Source organism: Monodon monoceros, unplaced genomic scaffold (assembly GCF_005190385.1).
Source record: "Monodon monoceros isolate NGI ecotype Baffin Bay Population unplaced genomic scaffold, NGI_Narwhal_1 Super_Scaffold_18, whole genome shotgun sequence".
NCBI classification, from domain to species: domain Eukaryota; kingdom Metazoa; phylum Chordata; class Mammalia; order Artiodactyla; family Monodontidae; genus Monodon; species Monodon monoceros.
The window spans coordinates 74,402,839-74,423,354 of record NW_021703774.1 but is presented as its reverse complement, the minus strand read 5'-3'; the positions used below and the strand labels follow the sequence as shown (position 1 = coordinate 74,423,354).

The 20,516-nt window shown below is 39.6% G+C and overlaps 1 protein-coding gene across 1 annotated transcript in view; it reads right to left on the bottom strand.

The window, feature by feature from the left end:
* Window positions 1-20,516, bottom strand: part of RNF115 (ring finger protein 115) — a 64,338-nt gene that overhangs the window by 6,965 nt on the left and 36,857 nt on the right. The window contains exons 5-8 of the mRNA XM_029227409.1: window positions 5,173-5,223; window positions 3,924-3,996; window positions 2,892-2,985; window positions 249-364 (exon numbers count right to left, since the gene is read on the bottom strand). Of these exons, the coding sequence (XP_029083242.1) occupies window positions 249-364; window positions 2,892-2,985; window positions 3,924-3,996; window positions 5,173-5,223 (334 nt within the window). The remainder of the gene's footprint in view (window positions 1-248; window positions 365-2,891; window positions 2,986-3,923; window positions 3,997-5,172; window positions 5,224-20,516) is intronic.

Genomic DNA, 20,516 nt, shown 5'->3' with positions numbered 1-20,516 from the left:
CAGATTCCACATATATGCGTTAATACACGATATTTGTTTTTCTCTTTCTGACTTACTTCACTCTGTGTGACAGACTCTATGTCCGTCTGTACAAATGACCCAATTTCGTTCCTTTTTATTGCTGAGTAATATTCCATTGTGTATATGTACCAATTAACTGTTAACTACATCCTTACTGTGAACCATCCCACCAAGAAGACATGACTGGCACAGTTGCCCCATCACAGATGAGAGCTGTCCATACTTACCAGTTCTAACCACGGCACAATACAACTGCTGTGAAAGAAGTGGTTGCAGGGTAACTGCCGGACTTCCTCCTCAACTGTGTAATCCTCTTTGCATACTGGACACTCTAAACCCTTATCTGTTGGAGGAGGAAACGCCTTTTAAAATAAACAAGCAAAAAGAAGGAAGAAAAAAACTAGCCCAATGTCTTTAACAGCCAAAGGAATACACAAAGTAAAGACAAAGTGCACCCAAGGTGGAGGCAGATAGGAAGCATGAATTTTATTTCAAACTGGGAATAGAGGTGGTAGTAGACAGGGGTATGAGAAGGAGGACTAACTAATGGGCCTGTTCCAATAAGGCCCAGACAGGAACTACATAAGGCCTACTTTTCAATGTAAAGAGTTGGAAGAACTGGGGCTTAGATTATCTTTTAAGTGAAACAGGAAAAACATCTTCCCAAGTGTGTGAAAGCCTTCTGGCAGTTTCTACTTAGGAAACACTGGCAATCTGTCCACCACAACCAAGGAACTCATCTCGGCAATCTTGGCTGTTCCCACTCAGTGTCTCAAGCCACTTTTACCCTACTACTTTCTACATTACACATCCTATTTCATCATGGTTACCCTAAAGCCTCTTTTACAAGCTGTTCATTAGAAGCTGTACCAGGAGATAGTGCTACAGAACTGCAAGGCCCAAGGGTAGCTCAGGCTCTAAGTCCAGAGACAGGAAGCCCTCTTCTCAGAGAAAATGGCTACAAACTGAACAGGGGATACCAGGCAGTAAATTCCAAGTTTCCCAAGTTTGGCTAGTAATACCAGCTAGTCTATCTCTTCAGTAGCTGGGCTATGTATGTTACATGCTCCACAGTACTCAAGGCATTTGGAGTAAAATACCACTTAACAGATTCACTCCTTCCTCTCCATTCCCATCACCTGAGCCCTAATTTTAGCTTCTACTTCTCATGCCTACTCTACTGTAACAGCCTCCCATGTAGCATCCCTGACTCCAGGCCTTCCAGATATATCCTATATTTTGCTACCAGCTAATTCTCCCTAATATCAGCTTCATAGCAATTCCCAGCTCATCTTCACTTGGATTCTCAGCTGGTACCTCAAAATCAACAAATTCAAAATTAAAAACATCACCCCCTTACCCAAACCAGGGCCGGCTCACAATTCCCCCATCCCTGATGTCAGCACCACCTCTGTGGTTATAGAGTTGCAAAATCTTAGAATCATCTTTCACCCTTTCCACTCCTTTATCCCATTATGCAATCAGTGATAAAAGGCTTTCTTCAATCTGAGTCTACCCCTTCCTTTCTGTTAGCATTGCCACCGTCACCTGAACCCCATCAGGATGCTGCAACAGCCCCTTAAATCTGTTTCTGCTTCCTCCCTCTTTCAATCTTTTTTTTTTTTTAATGACTGCTTTTTAAATTTATTTATTTATCTACTTTTGGCTGTGTTGGGTCTTCGTTGCTGCACGTGGGCTTTCTCTAGTTGCATTGAGTGGGGGCTACTCTTTGCTGCAATTTGTGGGCTTGTCATTGCGGTGTCTTCTACTGTTGCAGAGCACGGGCTCTAGCCACAGGCTTCAGTAGTTGCAGCACGTGGGCTCAGTAGTTGTGGCTCACAGGCTCTAGAGTGCAGGCTCAGTAGTTGTGGCTCATGGGCTCTAGAGTGCAGGCTCAGTAGTTGTGGCACACGGGCTTAGTTGTTCCGCGGCATGTGGGATCTTCCCAGGCCAGGGCTCGAACCTGTGTCCCCTGCACTGGCAGGCGGATTCTTAACCGCTGCGCCACCAGGGAAGTCCCTTCCCATCTATTTTAGACACTACCCTCCAAACTAATCTTCCCTAAAGACCACTTAAATTCCCTCATTCCTCCATTTGGGGACCTACAAAACTTACCTACTACCTAAACTATCCAGCCCTAACTACTCTGCCAGTTTCAGGGTCCTCTACAACAAGGCCCCACCCTTCCTATCCAGTCATACCTCTCACTACTCCCCAAATCAGATTCTATTTCAGGTCTAATGAGGTTACACTCCTTATACCTGATCCAGACACCATGTCCATGCTGACATTCTTCACTGGTTCATGCTTTTCCATATATAGAATAATCTCTCTAATATGGCCCATCCTGTCTTTAAAATCTTCTGACTCTAAACTGGAATTTATGGGGAAAGAAACTCCCAGTCCAAAATAATGTCCCTTACCACTAAGTTCTTTTAGTGCTTATAAATAAAATAATGTCTATGTCTAATGTACCTGAGTACAGGGTAGATGTGAAACAAATGCCTAGCCCCCCATTTTTTCTCTTCCTTTTCTCCCAAAGTCAGTATCATCTGCTCAACCACTTTTTAAACTATTGTCTAATCATTTGGTAAGTTCTGCTTCCCCTGGTAAGTTCTTCAAGAAATCAAGTCTTCTATACCTTTGTACCTCTTTATTTCCTGCCTGGCATCTAGAAAACCAACATGGTAATTGCTCAGGAATTACCTGTTGACTAACCCTAACGAAGGGGTAGGTACCTTCCATACCTGGCACCCAGGTATAAATTTTAGGAGTGCTACAGCTTCACTTGAAGATCTTTAGTATAGGAAATGGCTCAGATTCTGAACAGAGGTAATAAGATGACAAAATACGTATGAAAATGAACCTACCAACTTGTTCCTGAGTTACTGACACTGTTGGAAGAGATGTGATCTTTTCCTTGTCAGCTGGGGGAGGCCCTGTGTTTTCCAGTTGTCCTAAAAGCTACAAAAAAAAAAGAAAAAAGAAAAAGAAGAAGTGGTAGACATCTAACTATCCCGAGGGAGGGAGCTGTTCCAGCTGAGAACAGTGCAGATATTAAAAATGTTAGTTGCTCTTACTTCTGCAAGGCTATGAGAGGCTTGGGTTTTCCCTTTCCTGCTGCCAGAACACTCATGATTGCTTTACAATTTCAGAGTGACATTAGTATAAGCCCACAGACAGATCCATCATTGCAGGGCCCACCTCTGGGCATAAAGCAACTTCGGAGACAGCAAAAGGGCTGTGATGTCACGAATAAAACTACAGCGTAACAAAACATAATACTTAACCAGTTCAAAAACTTCATTTTGCTGAAAGGAAAAAAAGGGTCAGAGTATGGAAAATAGCACAAGGTAAGCCAAGAAATAGGTAAATTACTGCCTACAAGAAGACTTAGACATAAACAACATGCTTTCTATTCTCAGCAATCCACAAGGGAAATGAAAAACCAATTAAATTAAAATAAACATAAACAAGTGGAAGCAATTACACATAGCATGGGAATACCTTTTTCTCTGCTTCCTTCCCCTACTTTGTTCCATCTAGCAGAAATCCCTGCTTCAACATATGAGCAGACCCTTCTTTTTTGTGAAGTACTTGTTAATAGGATCCTCATAGGACTGAACAAGAGGCCAAAAATATAAAATATTGTTTGTTACAGAAGTCTTTTCTTCCTTTGGAGTTGAAGCTATCTTCTAGAAAGTCCCTAGGACCAAGAAAGTACATGGATGCTGAGCTAAACCCATAAACCATCTATCCCTTTAGTAAAATGGAAACCCACAAGCTCAAACTATTAGGGAAAGCAGAGTGACTGCCGTTTCAGAAAGTAGCAGAAGGAAAGCAGGAAGCCTGTGGAACCATGAGACACACTGAACAGACACCCTCAAAAGGCAGCTCCTCACCTGAGTTACAATGGCATCAAGCCCTGTCTGACCCCAGGCATAGTCCCCAGGGTTGGAGTGCAGCATCCCGCTCCTATACATGAGATGAGACACAGAGCATTAGATGGCGTGACCAGGCTCCGCCTTACACCACAGAAAGATTGGCAGAGGAATCCTGTTCTCTCTCAGAGCTGGAAAGTCACCAGTTCTCTAGAATCAAGTGGCAAAGAATTTCTCAATAATTTCAAGGTCAAACAGATTATCCAGAGGCAGTCTCTCATTCTGTAGGAATTTTTGCTTAACTGTATACAGCATAAAATGTGAAGCTACCTAAAATACCACATGACAAACCAGAGCAAAAAGAGTGACTCATTGCCTGTTGGTTAAGAAAAGTTTGTCTTCTCTGTGCCCATTTAACTTAAACATAGATGGAGCTGCTTTTTAAGGAGAGTTTTCCCTTCGTGATCAGCGAAAATCAACAGCAGACTTCCCTCATTCTAAGACTCGGCCTTTGGTCCTGGACAATGAGGAGCTTTCACGTAGAGAAGCAGCCACAGCAGTGTCTCTGAATCACAACTTAGAGGAATCACAAAAGGGACTTGGCAGCACCTCTTTCTGGAGCTGTTGGTGTACTAGCCTGGATGACAGATATCCAGACTCTGGCTGGAACACGTTTAAAGAAACGAGAGGCTGGAAAATAGGGTAACTGTGTGGAAGGACTGAGGTCCCTTTGAGCAAAGAAGCCTTCTGGAGCAGAGTCAGAAATGGCAAATAACTGTCCAGACAAGAGGAAGTTCCATCTTTAACCCGTACCGTACGTGTCACTCTAATACTCTTATTTCTTCTGAAAAACCTTCTTACTTAAAAAAAAAGGAAGTTAAGCAGTATCTTTTCAATTTCAGAAATTCTTAAGGAATAAAATCTTCCCATATGATCTACGGGAGAAACACACAAATCAGATACCAAGCCTGGTAGGGACCATCTCATTCCCCACCTCAACACAACCCTCACACCTGAATATGAATGGAATCAGACACACCCAGTACCCAGACATCCTGTGGGACCAGGATAGCCCTCATGAGCCTGAATTATAATGAATCAGTTCTGATTAAGTTTGGGCTCAGCAGACAATGGCAGTCTTTAACAGCCTGCCAATTACACCTATATACTCACCTACGCAGCTCTTTCTTTCTCACTATGGCACAGATACTACCATACCTAAAATGATGCTACTGCAGGAGAGTAAGACAGAAGGCAATTAATTACTTACCAAGAAAATGGGGATCCAGGAATGAATCCTGCAATGATTTGTTGTAGTACTCTGTTGAAGGGAAAAAATTAGATAAGAGAACAGACTAATGAAAGTACTCTATAGATATCCATGGCTGACTAATCACCAACTCCTTCCCCAAAACACAATGGCTTTTCACTGACTATTATACAATAGAGAGCACCAGAAATCAGTCCACTACATGGTAGAGTGCTACTCTGCTATTATGGCTGTCTTCCTGAGCTCTGCTACTTTATGTATTAATAGATTTTTATGAATTAAGCTGGAAAGGAATCTTATTGTATGGTTAGTTTTCAAACTATGATTCTTGGATACTTGGCAGCAAAATGAGAGGCTGAAAGGGATGCTAAGCCAGGGAGATTCTGGACCCACCTCCCTACAACAAGGGTAGTTCCATTTTTATGTGTTATGCACATTGTGCAAGATGCTATTTAAAGGGCCCTTTTGTAAAAGTTCAACAATAGCTAACTATACTATGTGTTTGTTTTAAAATATGTTCACAAGTTATTTTATACTCCTCCTCTGGGTGTAGGTTGGACTTAATGACTTACTTTTTTTTTTCCTGAGGTATAACTGACATATAACATTATATGATTTTTTTTCAGGTGTACAACACAATGATTTGATGTTTGTATATAATGCAAAGGATCACCACAATAAGACTAATTAGCATTCATTACCACACATAGTTATAAAATTTTACTTTCTTGTGATGAGAACTTTTAAGATCTACTCTCTTAGCAACTTTCAAATATGCAATACAGTATTAAAGTGATAATACTGTAATGAACTATAGTATCTCATTGTGGGTTTGATTTGCATTTCCCTGATGATACAGTCACCGTGCTATACATTATATCCCCATTATTTATTTTATAACTGAAAATTTGTCCCTTTTGACCCCTTTCACCCATTTCACCCACCCCCCAACCCCTGCCTCTGGCAATTCACCAATCTATTCTCTATATCTGTGAACTCGGTTACTGAATTCTTTTTTTAGATTCCACATATAAGATCATACAGTATTTGTCTTTCTCTTTGTCTCATCTATTTCACTTAGCATAATGCCCTCAAGGTCCATCCACGTTGTTGCAAATGGCAATATTTCATTCTTTTTCACGGCTGAATAACATTCCACTGTATATATGTACCACAATTTCTTCACCCATTCAACCATCAGTGGACCCTTAGGTTGTTTCCATGTCTTGGCTATGGTAAACAATGCTGCAATGAACAGGGGGATGCGTATATTTTTTCAAATTTGTGTTTTTGTTTTCTTCAGATGAATACCCAGAAGTGGAATTGCTGGATCATAAGGTAGTTCTATTTTTAATTTTTTGAGGAACCTCCATATTGTTTTCCATAGTGGCTACACCAATTTACATTCCTACCAACAGTGAACAAGGGTTCATTCCCTTTTCTCCACATCCTTATCAACACTTGCTATTTCTTGCTTTTTGATAACAGCCATTCTAACAGGTATGAGGTGATATCTCATTGTGGTTTTGATTTATATTTCTCTGATGATTAGTGATGTTGAGCATTTTTTCATGTGCCTGTTGGCCAACTGTAATGTCTTCTTTGGAAAAATGTCTATTCAAGTCCTCTGCACATTTTTAATTTGGGTTGTTTTTGTTGCTGTTGAGTTGCATGAGTTCTTTGTATGTTTTGGATATTAACCGCTTGTTGGATACAGCATTTGCAAATATCTCCTCCCATTCAGTAGGTTTCCTTTTCATTTTGATTTCCTTTGCCATGCAGAAGCTTTTTATGGTTTGATGTAGTCCCACTTGTTCATTTTTACTTTTGTTGCCTCTGCTTTTGGAGTCATCCAAAAAAATCATGACCAAGACTGATGTCTTAGAGTTTACTGCCTGTTTTCTTACAGGGATTTTATGGTTTCAGGTCTTATGTTCAGGTCTTTAATCCATTTTGAGTTAATTTTTGTGTATAGTGTAAGACAGTGGTCCAATTTCATTCTTTTGCCTGTGGCTGTACAGTTTTTCCAACACCGTTTATTAAAGAGACTGTCCTTTCTCCACTGTATAATCTTGGCTCCTTTGTCATAAATTAATTGACCATATATGCAAAGGTTTATTTCTGGACCCTCTATTCTATTCCATTGATTTAGGTGTCTGTTTTTATGCCAGTACCATACTGTGACTTACTTCTTAACAATAGAATATGGTGGGCTAACTGTGACTTCCAAGGCTAGTTCATAAAAGGCACTGTGGCTTCCTCCTTGCAGCCTCTCTTGGATTACTTTCTCTGGGACGGTGCCATATCAAGCAGTCCCGTGCAAAGGCCCACATGATAAAGAACTGAGGCCTCCTGACAAGAGCCAGAACAAACCTGCCAGACGTTGAGTAACTCCCAGTTGATTCTTCAGATAACTACAGCAATGGCCAATGTCTTGACTGTAAGCTCATGAGACCCTGGGCCAGAACCACCCAGCTAAGCTGCTCCCAAATTCCTGGCCCACTGAACCTATGAGATAATAAATATCTGTTGTTTAAGCCTCTAAGTTCTGGGGTAATCTGTTATACAGCAATAGATAACTAATACAGATTCTGATACCTAGAAGTGAGTACTGCTGTAACAAAAACCTAAAATGTGGGAGTAGCTTTGGAACACAGCAGAGGGCAGAGTTGGAAGGACTTTGAGGAGAGAGTGAGTAAAAGTTTGAAGAGCCTTTAAGAAATTGTAGAAGCATGATGGCTTTTGAGGAAGTTATAGGTGAGTACTTAAGGGAAAGTGAGAAAAATCTTTTTGGAAATGGGAGGGAAAGGGATCCTTGTTATGTAGTGACAAAAGCTGTTGCCTGACATAACATGGAAAGTAGAAGTTGTGGCTCATGAAAGGGGTGATAATGTAGCTAACAAGATTTCCAGACAGGAGTGTTGAAGGTTCCTTTTGACTTCTTCTTGCTGTATTAAAATGCAAGAGAAGAGGAATAAATTAAAGGAAGAATAGTTAAAAAGGAGTTAAGACTAGATAATTCTGAAAATTCCTGGCCTCTCCAGATGGCAAATGATACTAAAATTAAGAAATGGCTTTTAAAAAAAAGAAAGAAATGGTTTCTGAGCAAAGATCAAATCATGGGCATTGCCAAGAAAATGGTTAAAGAGGAAGCCAAGAGTGTGGCTATAAAAATTCTTTGTTAAGACCTCAGAAAGAGGGGCTTCCCTGGTGGCGCAGTGGTTGAGAATCCGCCTGCCAATGCAGGGAACACGGGTTCGATCCCTGGTCCGGGAAGATCCCACATGCCGCGGAGCAACTAAGCCCGTGCGCCACAACCACTGAGCCTGTGCTCTAGAGACCGCAAGCCACAACTACTGAGCCCACACGCCACGACTACTGAAGCCCGTGTGCCTAGAGCCTGTGCTCCGCAACAAGAGAAGCCACTGCACTGAGAAGCCTGCGCACGGCAACGAAGAGTAGCCCCCACTTGCCGCAACTAGAGAAAGTCCCTGCGCAGCAACGAAGACCCAATGCAGCCAAAAATAAATAAATTTAAAAAAAAAAGAAAAGACCTCAGAAAGTTCACATAGTGCCTAGAGAGCTATTCAATTAAACAACTGAGCTTCTAAGAAGCTTAAATGTGTTGTATTAGTTTCCTAGGGCTGCCGTAACAAATTCCCACAAACTGGGTAGCTTAAAACAACAGGAATTTATTCTCTCACAGTTTTGGAAGTCAGAAATCTGAAACTGAGATGCTGTTAGGGTTAGTTCCTTCTGGAGTCTCTAAGAGAGAATCTATTCCATGCCTCCCTCCCAGCTTCTGGTGGTTTCCAGCAATCCTTGCTGTTTCTTAGCTTGGCGACACATTATTCCAATCTCTGCCTCAGTCGTCATACGACTTTCTTCTGTGTCTTCTGTATCCAAATTTCTCTCTTCTTATAAAAACACCATTGGATTAGGGGCCACTCTAACCCAATATGATCTCATCTTATTTTGATTACATGTATAAAAGATCTTATTTCCAAATAAGGTCACATTCACAGGTACTGGAAGTTAGGACTTGAACATTTCTTTGGGGGTGGGGGGGATATAATTCTATCCCACTACAAGTATTGTCCTTCAGCAATCCCAGCAGAAGCCCAAGGTAAAAAAGAGATTATATAAAAAAGATTTGTGAGCATAAGTTTTGTTAATGGCATGAATCTCAATAATAGTAAAAAGAAACACTGCCAGCTTAAACTGAAAGGTACAGAGGCAGTACAAAATGAAAAGAGACCCTTTGGGCCCTCAAAATTCTACGGGCAAGAAGCAGGCTAAGAAAACTATGAAGTTGCAAATCTGGACTACTTTTTATGGAAAAGAATGACTCATAGGGTGGAATCAAGAGCCAGGAAGGAGGAAACAAGAGCTACAGAGAAGCATTCCTGGGCAGAAGTAGAACTAAGTCCTAATCAAGGAACGTCCAACACTTATCCAGACAAACATTAAAATTGCTACGCATCAGTGACTTCTTTGTGCCTTTCATCTTCTCCCTTTTTAAACAGAAATCTCTATACCTGTTTATTATACGCCTGTCCCATCACTATATGTTGGGTATATATGAGGGGTAGAAAACTTGCCTCTTTGGTTTATAGATCTCCACATCAAAAGGAATTATGTCTGAGGAACTACACGCAAAGAGCCTCATCCACACTTGGACTTAAGTAAATGACAACCACCTGGATTTCAAGTTGATGCTGTACAGGGACAAGACTTTTGGTGGGTCTTGGGAGGAGGTGAATGTATTTTGCACATGGGGGAAATATAAGTAATTTCTGGCCAAAGGTTAAACTGTGGTAGTTTTCAAATATGTCCACAAATTCTTTAATACGCCTCCCCTTTAAGAGGCAGAGCTTAATTCTCCTCCCCTTGAATGTGGACTGGACTTAGTGACTCACTTCTTACAGATAAAGTGTGGCTGGAAGGACAGTGCTTGGCTTCCAAGATCAGGATATAAAAAGGCTTTACGGTTTTTCCCTTCTTCCTTTCTCTCTCTTGGATCACTTACTCTAGGGGAAGCCAGCTGCCAAGTCATGAAGACACCAAAGAAGTCCTATGGAGAAGTCCACACAGTGAGGAACTGAGGCGTCCTGCCAACAGCAATGTTAGTTGACCCATCTTGGAAGTGGATCTTCCAGCCCCAGTTTAGGGTTCAGATGACTGCAGCCACAGCAGACATTCTGATTATAACCTCATGAAAACCTTTACCAAAAACACCTAGCTAAGCTGCTCCAAAATTCCTGACCCTCAGAAACTGTGAGATGATAAATGTCTGTTGTTATAAGCTGCTAAATTCTGGGATAACCTGTTTACACAGCAATAAGTAACTAATATACCCTCCCTGCTTGCTAGTACAGATATACCTCAGAGATATCACAGGTTTGGTTCCAGACCACTGCAATAAACAAATTTTTTGGTTTCCCGGTGCATATAAAAGTTATGTTTACACTACACTGTAGTCTACTAAGTGTGCAATAGCATTATGTCTAAAACATTGTACATAACCTTAATTTAAAAATACTTTATTGCCAAAAATGCTAACCATCATCTGAACCTCTAGCAAGTTGTAGTAGTAACATCAAAGATCACTGATCACAGCCACCGTAACAAATACAATAATGAAAAAGTTCAAAGTATTACAAGAATTATGAAAATGTGACACAGAGACATGAAGTGAGCAAATGCAGTTGGAAAAATGGCACCGACAGACTTGCTAGACGCAGGGTTGTCACAAACCTTCAATTTGTAAAAAACGCACTGTCTGCTAGGTGCAGTAAAGTGAAGTGCAATAAAATGGGGTGCGCTGTACCTCGGCCCTCTGCATCCACGGGTTCTGCATCTACGAACTTAATCAACCAAAGACTGAAAATATTGGGGGGGAAAAAATACTCCAGAAAGTTCCAAAAAGCAGAACTTAAATTTGCCGTGCACCAACAACTATTTATATAGCATTTACATTGTATTTATAACTATTTACATAGCATTGTATTAAGTGTTACAAGTATTCTAAAGATGATTTAAAGTATACAGGAGGATGTACATAGGTTGTTTGCAAACACTACACCATTTTATATCAGGGGTAAGAATCCTCAGATTTTGGTATCCGCGGGGGCGGTGGGGAGGGGGGTCCTGAAACCAATGCTCCCGATGGATACTGAGGGATGACTAATTAGAAGAACAGTTTATCACATGCTTGAACTAACCAATAAGTAAATGGTAATAATCAAGTTTGAGAGAGAGCCTAGTTCCTTGAAGCTCTAAAGCTGACCCTATACAAATACTTGGAATTGCCAGGGACATCTCAATGGCTCAGCTGCTGATTTCCCCTTTATCGGCTGCGTACCCTCTGGAAATGAGATGTTGGTTCCACCTCAGCAGTGACAGAGAGAGACCGCTCAGGGTGACCCCAGTAAGTGTATGAGCTGTTGTTAGGAGATTATCTTCACTTGATACATACAGTATTTACACTGAATTTTTTTTTTAAACAAAAACTTTTTCTTGTTAAAGTACTAGGTAGCTAAAAGGGGTAGGGGAAGAGGTGTATGTATCTAATTTTAGCAACCCACAGAAGAGAAAAATCAATCCACAGGGTCTGGAGGGGTATGCTAAGACCAGATAAGAGTATTCACGTAGTCTCCAAAGCTGTAATCTCTCTAGGTTTTCCTCCTAGCTCCCTTCTCAGACTCCTCTACTTATTCCTCCTATCTTCCAAACTTCTAATCAATGAGGGCCCAGAGCTCAATTCTCTGAGCTCTTCTATTTTCTATCTTGACTCTTTTGGCAATTTCATCCAGGTTTATAATTTTAAGTATCATAAAGAGGCAACAACTTCCAGATTTTATCTCTAGCCAAGACCTCTGCCTACCCAACATCACCACTTGAATGTGTAATAAGCACCTCAACCTTGTTATGTCCAAAATTGAACTCTTAGATCTTCTCCCCCAAACCTGTTCCCCCTAGTATTCCGCATTTCAGCTGATGGTGGCTCCACTTTTCTAGTTGTTCAAACCAGAAACCTTTTTGTCATCCTTAACTCTTCTTTCTGTTATACCTCATATCCAATCTGCCAGCAAATCCTATCATGCACATTATCAAACTTTATCTAGAATCCAACCATTTTTTTGCACTAACCCTCATCCAAGCCACTAGTATCTCTAACTTAGATTAATGCAACAGCCTCTTAAATAGTTTCTCTGCTTCTGTCTTTGCCCCTGTGCCTCTTGTACACACACATACCCCTGGCCATTCTATTATCAACACAGCAGTTAGAATGATCATTTTAAGACATAAGTTAGACCATGTCATTCTTCTGCCCTAAACTTCCTACTGGATTTCCACTGCACTCAGAATAAAAGCCTGTATAACAGGCTACCAGTCTCTACATGATCTCATACTCAGCTACCCAGCCCCAGCCCCAACAACTGCTCTGTGACCTCATCTCCTACTATTCCCCTCTCTTACTCTGCTCCACACTAGACTCTCCTTGTTGGCACATTCTTGGCTCATTCCCTCACTTCCTTTATGTCTATTCAAAAACCTTCTCAACAAGGCCTTTGCTGACTATACTTTTTGAAACATCACTTCTCCCACACTCCCTAACTCCCTTCCCTGCCTTTTTTTCCCCAAAGCATTTACTACTGCTTAACGTTCTATCGATTTAATTTATTTTGCTTGTCTGTCATCCCCCATTACTACGTAAATTCCACAAGGGCAATCATTTTTTACTGTTTTGTTCACTACTGTATGCCCAACATCCTGAATAGCACCTGGCATAGTAATACACAAATGTTTACTGAATGACTTAAGAGACCCCAAGATGGGGCCCAATCAGATGGACATTGAGAGACATATATAATCTATTAAGATAAAAAAAGGAGATTATAAAATAGGTATAGTATGATTCCATTTCAATTATATAGATGTAGATATCTCATATATATATGGGAAAAGGTCTACATAATTATGTATCAAGGTATAATAACTGTGGCTATTTCTGGGTAATGTTTTTTTAATCCACGCCAAAAAACAAAACAAACCTATTACTTTTAAATAGCAACAAAAAAAGTTAACAACCGAAAAGAAGTCATTTCTCAAAATCTGAGTTGTGATCAGTGGTCAGAAAATGTTAAGAACCTAGGGTTAACTTCAGGAAAACATATTCTTAAGGAAGGAAACCTTAAATGTTAAGAGTACCACACTGATGGGCTTCCCTGGTGGCGCAGTAGTTGAGAGTCTGCCTGGCGATGCAGGGGACATGGGTTCGTGCCCTGGTCCGGGAAGATTCCACATGCCGTGGAGCGGCTAGGCCCGTGAGCCATGCCCACTGAGCCTGCGTGTCCGGAGCCTGTACTCCACAACGAGAGAGGCCACAACAGTGAGAGGCCCGCATACCGCCAAAAACAAACAAACAAAAAAAAGAGTACCATACTGAAACAAAAGATAGGTTTTAATGTAATAAGTGCAAACTAAAGGGTGGTAATCTCTATGAAGCCAGGAAAATATGAATGTATTAGGGTTGATCTAATACAAAGCAAAGGAACAAATGACAAACATAAATACTTTTCCATCCTTAAAAAAAAGTCATTAAGATGAAATATGAGGACTTCCCTGGTGGTGCAGTGGTTAAGAATCCACCTGCCAATGCAGGGGACACGAGTTCGAGCCCTGGTCCAGGAAGATCCCACATGCCGTGGAGTAACTAAGCCCATGTGCCACAACTACTGAGCTTCAGCTCTAGAGCCCATGAGCCACAACCATTGAGCCCACGTGCCACAACTATTGAAGCCCGCGCACCTAGAGCCCATGCTCTGCAACAAGCCACCACAATGAGAAGCCTGCGTACCACAACGCAGAGTAGCCCCTGCTCGCCACAACTAAAGAAAGCCTGCGCACAGCAATGAAGACCGAATGCAGTCAAAGATAAAATTAATTTTTTTAAAAAGATGAAATATGAATAATTCCTTATTAGGCTTATCACAATCCAAATGAAATTTCTCCAAAAGACTATACAATTTCCTTTGCTGACTCTATACACACCAAGCAACCATCTGATTGCTTTTCATTTCTTGATATTTAGGAAATTCAAAGACATTATTAAGCTAATAAGCAGCAATGAGTTTTCCAGTCACTGAAGTAGAATTCCCCAAGTTGTAAATTAATAAATTACTCTTCTGGCACAGGTCAGATAATTATTTAAGGTTAGATAAGATGACCTGATTACACCCAGATAAACTATCATTTGAAAGCTGCAGATTAGAGGACTTTAGGCACACTCAATAAATATTTGCAGAATGGATGAACAATTGAAGACCTACCCTTCTCTATATGAGCAAAAAAGGCTTCACTCATGTCAATGAAAAAACATCTCATTTCAGGAGAGCTCCTTAAATTTGTGTGAGGAGCACATTAATAATCCCACAAAGGCTAATCCCTGACATCTGATTTCTTAAATGACAAAGTACTCTGTCTACAGTAAAATGGGTGGAATGATCAGAAGCCTGAGATGTAGTCCATGGAAACCACTAGCTGAGAACCCGACGAACAGGATAAAAAGTTATACTACTTCTCAAATCAACAGGACAAACTGTTATCAGGAAGAAGCCAAGCCAGGATTTAATCAATAAAAAAAACCGTAAAATACAAAATTGTAAAGTGTTTTCAAAACACTGGGTGACATTATAATGACAACTACTGCAAAGTAATAACAATCATGCAGAACAATCTGAGTAGACCTGCTAATCAGGCAGAGTAGTAATATGCCCCAAAGATGTGTTGTGTTCTATTTACACTTACATGAAAGAAAAGAGAAAATAAATTGAGTTTAAAACTTCCCAAGTTCTACTTACTGGCACACTAGTATGTGTCCCTTGGAAGAAAAATTTCTGAGAAAGTTAGGAAAATGCTTAATTCTTTTTTTTTTAATTGGGAAGACTATAAGATACCGTTAAAATTTTTCAGTTATTTTGAAACATTCATAATCCCACCAAATACAAATATCATCATTTTTGCCATATCCTGGCTCCAATATTTAACTGGCTTCATACCCTTAGGCAATTTACCTAACTTCTCTGTGCCTCAGTTTCTACTGTAGAACGGAGATATTCACAGTAACTTCTCCAGAGGGTTATAGTGAAGATTAAATAAATACCTGAAAAGCACTCAGACTAGTACCTGGCACAAACTCTTAGCTATTATAACTACTAATTCATATGTTCCATACATACCTCTTAGCAACATAATTACAATTAACCATTCATTCAACACAAGTATATACAATGTCCACTATAAAACAGACACTACCTAGAAGGTGGGAATACAAAAATGAATGAAATTCCACCCTAGACCATTAACCCTAGAAGTAACTGAAAAGGTTGTAACAGATCTGGTCCCCCAAAAGATTCTAGGTCCAGATGAAATTACAGGTAACTTTTACCAAACCTTTAAGGAATAGATAATTCCTTATTTAAACTATTCCCAAGCCTAAGAACAAAGCAAGATTTCCCAGTTCATTTTATCAAACTAATACAACCCTGATACCCAAACTTGATAAAGATAACACAAGAAAATTACCAGCTCCCTTATGAATCAATGCAAAAATCCTAAAAAAGATTAGGAAGAAATCAACTCCAAAAGTGTATTAAAAGATTAACACTCCTTGACAAAGTAGTTTTTATTCGAAGCCTGTTGAATTCAAACTGTTGGTTCAACGTGATAAAATCTATTAGTTAATAAAATGCATTAATTGTTTAAAGAAGAAAAACTATAAGGGTCATTTTCATAGGACTGCAAAGGTCATTTGATAAAATCACTAGTCATCCTCAATTAAAAGCTCATAATAAACCTTTCTTAATGTGATAGGAACCATATTAGGAACCAAAAGTGAATATGCTTAATAAAGAAACACTAATTCACTCTCATTTAAGTCAGGAAGAAGATAAAGATGGCTACACTTAGACAACTTTGTTTTGATAATATAGTTAATGCAACAGATAAGAAAAAATAATGAGGCATAAACATAGGGGAAAAATACAAGCAATATTTGTATCAATCAATTGATACACCTGCTAATCTAGAAACCTTAGAGAACAAAATGAAAAACTATTAGAGCTAATAAGAGAATTCAATTAAGTAGCACGGGGCTGGGTAACAATCTATCTAATAATCAGTTTAAAATTAAGTGAAACCATAAAACTTTACTGAATAACATAAAAAAAGAACCAAACAAATTGAGATATGAGCCATGGGCCTAGATGAGAAGTTTCAATATTATAAAAAGTACCAACTGTCCCCAAATTAATATGAACTTCCAATCAAAATCCCAATGGGATGGGAGAGAGGTCAGAGATTGACAAATTGCATTTAAAATTCATTTGAAAGAGTAAATGTAAGAGAAGCATCCAAAAATTTTTGCAAAGGAACAATAACGAAGTGGACTTTCACTACTAGCTATCAAATCATACTATAAAATTATAGAAAGTAAATCAGTAAGACACAGGCACAGGAGTACACAAATAAAGATCAGACCATAACAGAGAATCCAGATAGAGATGAATATGAAACTCTATATATAACAAAGGTAACATTCCGAATCAGGTGGATTATTCAATAAATGAGAGGGGACAGACCCTTAACTCAAAAAATACACAAGAATAATACACTCACCACCAGACGTGTGGGCACAAAACACAAGCCAAGCCAGAGATCCTCCCTGGGAGTTGATAGATGCACATATCCTCTGGGATGAATGCTCTAATGTTCTTATAAACTTGGAACTACCATTAGCTATCTTTCATTTTACACAGGAGAGCTATTTAATAATGATGCCAACAAAGAGAGAGACAGATGAAGATAACATACTGATTGACCACCTAGATCCATCTAAGAACATCTAATTTACATCTGTGGTTCTTAATATTGTCCCTACACAGCAACTTAGGAATCCAAGGAGATGGTTTTGCTAGTTACAGTAAATAGGGTAGTACCATTCATATTTAGTAGCAAGGAAAGAACAGTGCTAGTCACCCTGCAAGAAATGGGAGGAAAGCCAGGACCAAAAAGGAACTGTCCTCCAGCATGCATAATTTTTAAACATCCTGCCTGGACGTTCACTTGGGGAACATCTGTCTATAATTAACTGAGCCTAAACTCAACTCCATTTTACACAAAGTATTTCCAACTTGGTTTTAATATATACTGAATTTATTTATTTATTTATGGCTGCACTGGGTCTTCGTTGCTGTGCATGGGCTTTCTCTAGTTGCAGCGAGTGGCGAGCGGTGGCTACTCTTCGTTGCAAATCAAAACTACAATGAAGTATCATCTCACACCAGTCAGAATGGCCGTCACCAAAAAATCTACAAACAATAAATGCTGGAGAGGATCTGGAGAAAAGGGAACCCTCTTGCACTGTTAGTGGGAATGTAAATTGATACAGCCACTATGGAGAACAGTATGGAGGTTCCTTAAAAAACTACAAATAGAACTACCATATGACCCAGCAATCCCACTACTGGGCATATACCCTGAGAAAACCATAATTCAAAAAGAGTCATGTACAAATATGTTCATTGCACCTCTATTTACAATAGTCAGGACATGGAAGCAACCTAAGTGTCTATCAACAGATGAATGGATAAAGAAGATGCGGCACATATATACAATGGCATATTACTCAGCCATAAAAAGAAACGAAATTGAGTTATTTGTAGTGAGGTGGATGGACCTAGAGTCTGTCATACAGAGTGAAGTAAGTCAGAAAGAGAAAAACAAATACAGTATGCTAACACATATATATGGAATCTAAAAAATAAAAAAAGGTTCTGAAGAACCTAGGGGCAGGACAGGAATAAAGATGCAGACGTACAGAATGGAATTGAGGACACGGGGAGGGGGAAGGGTAAGCTGGGACGAAGAGAGTGGCATGGACATATACACACTACCAAATGTAAAATAGATAGCTAGTGGGAAGCAGCCGCATAGCACAGGGAGATCAGCTGGGTGCTTTGTGACCACCTAGAGGGGTGGGGTGGGGGGGGTGGGAGGGAGACGCAAGAGGGAGGAGATATGGGGATATATGTATATGTATAGCTGATTCACTTTGTTATAAAGCAGAAACTAACACACCATTGTAAAGCAATTATACTCCAATAAAGATGTTAAAAAAAAATAGACACAGAGGTGATCCAGATACTGAAGTTACCGAAAAAGGGCTTTAAATTAACTATGACTAGTATGTTCAAATAAAGATGGAGAATATCACCAAAGAATCTGAATCCATACAGCAATCAAACTGAAATTTTAGAAATGAAAATCATCATATCTGAAATAAGTAATTCCTTTGATAGGTTTAACAGTAGATCAAAAACAGCAGAAGATAAGACTAATGATACTGAAGGTGGGTCAATAGAAAATACCCAAAATGAAGTACAGAGAAAAAAAGAATTAAAAATACGGAAAGATAGATTCTCATAGACATACAAAAATATATAAACAAGAAGGAGTGTTCAATGCACTATAGTTTATAATGATGAAAAAAGAAAATCTAAAAGCTCTCCAATGTTCATCATTAGGGAATTGTCTAAATTAATTACCATACATTCTTAAGATGGAATTCTATTCATGTGTTTAAATGCGACAGATCTGGCAGGTCTATAAGTAACGACATGGAAGTTCGACAAAATATCCTGCTATGTGAAGAAAATTAGATAATAAAGATATCTAATTAGATATTGTCCCTACCCCCGTGGAGCAGTGAGAAAAAACTACAACAGGTATAAACGGGTACGTAAATTGGATTTTTTATTTTCCATATAAACACAGCAAAATCCATTTTTACACATCTCTAATGGTTGGCTATTTTCTTCCTAAGTGTGTACTTAGAATGAAAATGTAATATCTGGCATTTTCTGATCCTACAGCAGGAAGTAGTCTCTACTTAAGTGGAAAAAAAAAAAACCAAACAAACAGCTAATGACTATACAGTCAATAATGTTTACACAGGTAATACTGTGAAGTTTCTTTTCACAACACATCTAAATAAGTGTAACAGAAGGACCCTATGGGGCCTTCCTGGGACAGACCCCACCATGTCCTCTGCCTGTCTCTTGTCTCTAGAAAAACTTTAGAATAAAATTAATCAGAGAAATGGGAAAATACAGAAGCAAAGGAAAGCAGTCAAACAAAACCAAACAATAGTTTAGTCGTTAAACAAAGTCAAGGACCTTTAGTTCCTCTTCAAGGGCTACAGATAATATTCTGAGCCATAGCTTTTGAGCTGTTTTGCAGATACTGAAACCCATACCAGGTGGAAGAAGTTAACTACATGATGACCAGACTGTAGCCATGACATAAGCTGCTCCATCTTAACAATTCTGAGAACTACCCTCAAGGAAATGGGAATAAACCAACCCTGGAACTGAAGATTAACTGTACTTAAAACAATCAAGATGATGCTGATCAGATCACCGCATGAACAACTTCAAGATGACTGTTGGAGCTGACTGTGCTGTTCTGCACATAGCCCCCTCCCTCCACCTATACACCCCTGAAACGCCCCTTTCACAGCTCTTGCCCCCTGATCAGAAGCAGGGGAGTTGACCTTTGGACACAAGTCTGCCTTCTCCCCAGGTTGCCAGTCTCCTAAATAAAGCAACCTTTCCCTTCCTACCAACGCTGGTCTCTCAAGTACTGGCTTTTGAAAGGCAAGCAGCTGAACCTGAGTTTGGTAACACAGGTAAAAGAAAAACGTAGGTCCATTTAAAGAAAACATTAAATAATAATAATGATGATGACAGAGAGGAAAAAATTCATCAATACAGTACTTAAATGACTAAAACGCAGAAAACACTGATTTAGAGCCAAAATCACTGAGTTCATGACATCCACAAAAAAGGGGTCAGGGAGGGGTGCCCATGGTTAATATATTTTACAAGCAATAGGATTAAAATCTTCAGAAGATTGCTATAACATCGTTTAATATAAAATAATGAAATAACATGCCACTTATTCTATTAGCTGAAGTAGCTAATAAAATAGCTAATTAGCAGACACTGACAGGCTGACCCCACATCCATTCTCAACAGCCTTCTCCCTTGCCACCTCCTACGGCAAAGGACAGAAAAGCTAAATCCATGCTCTCCTAGCTTTCTTTACAGCTGAGTGTGGGGAGCATGTGACAAAGTGCCCAGCGAATAGAATTTTCCAGGCAGGAAGTGAAGAGGTGGAAGTGGAGCAGTGAAAAAGATTTTCCTTTCCTTCAAAATATGGGACAAATAAACTGGTGCTATCCCTTTCCCCTTTCTTCCTTCCTGAAGTCCTAAGGCAGT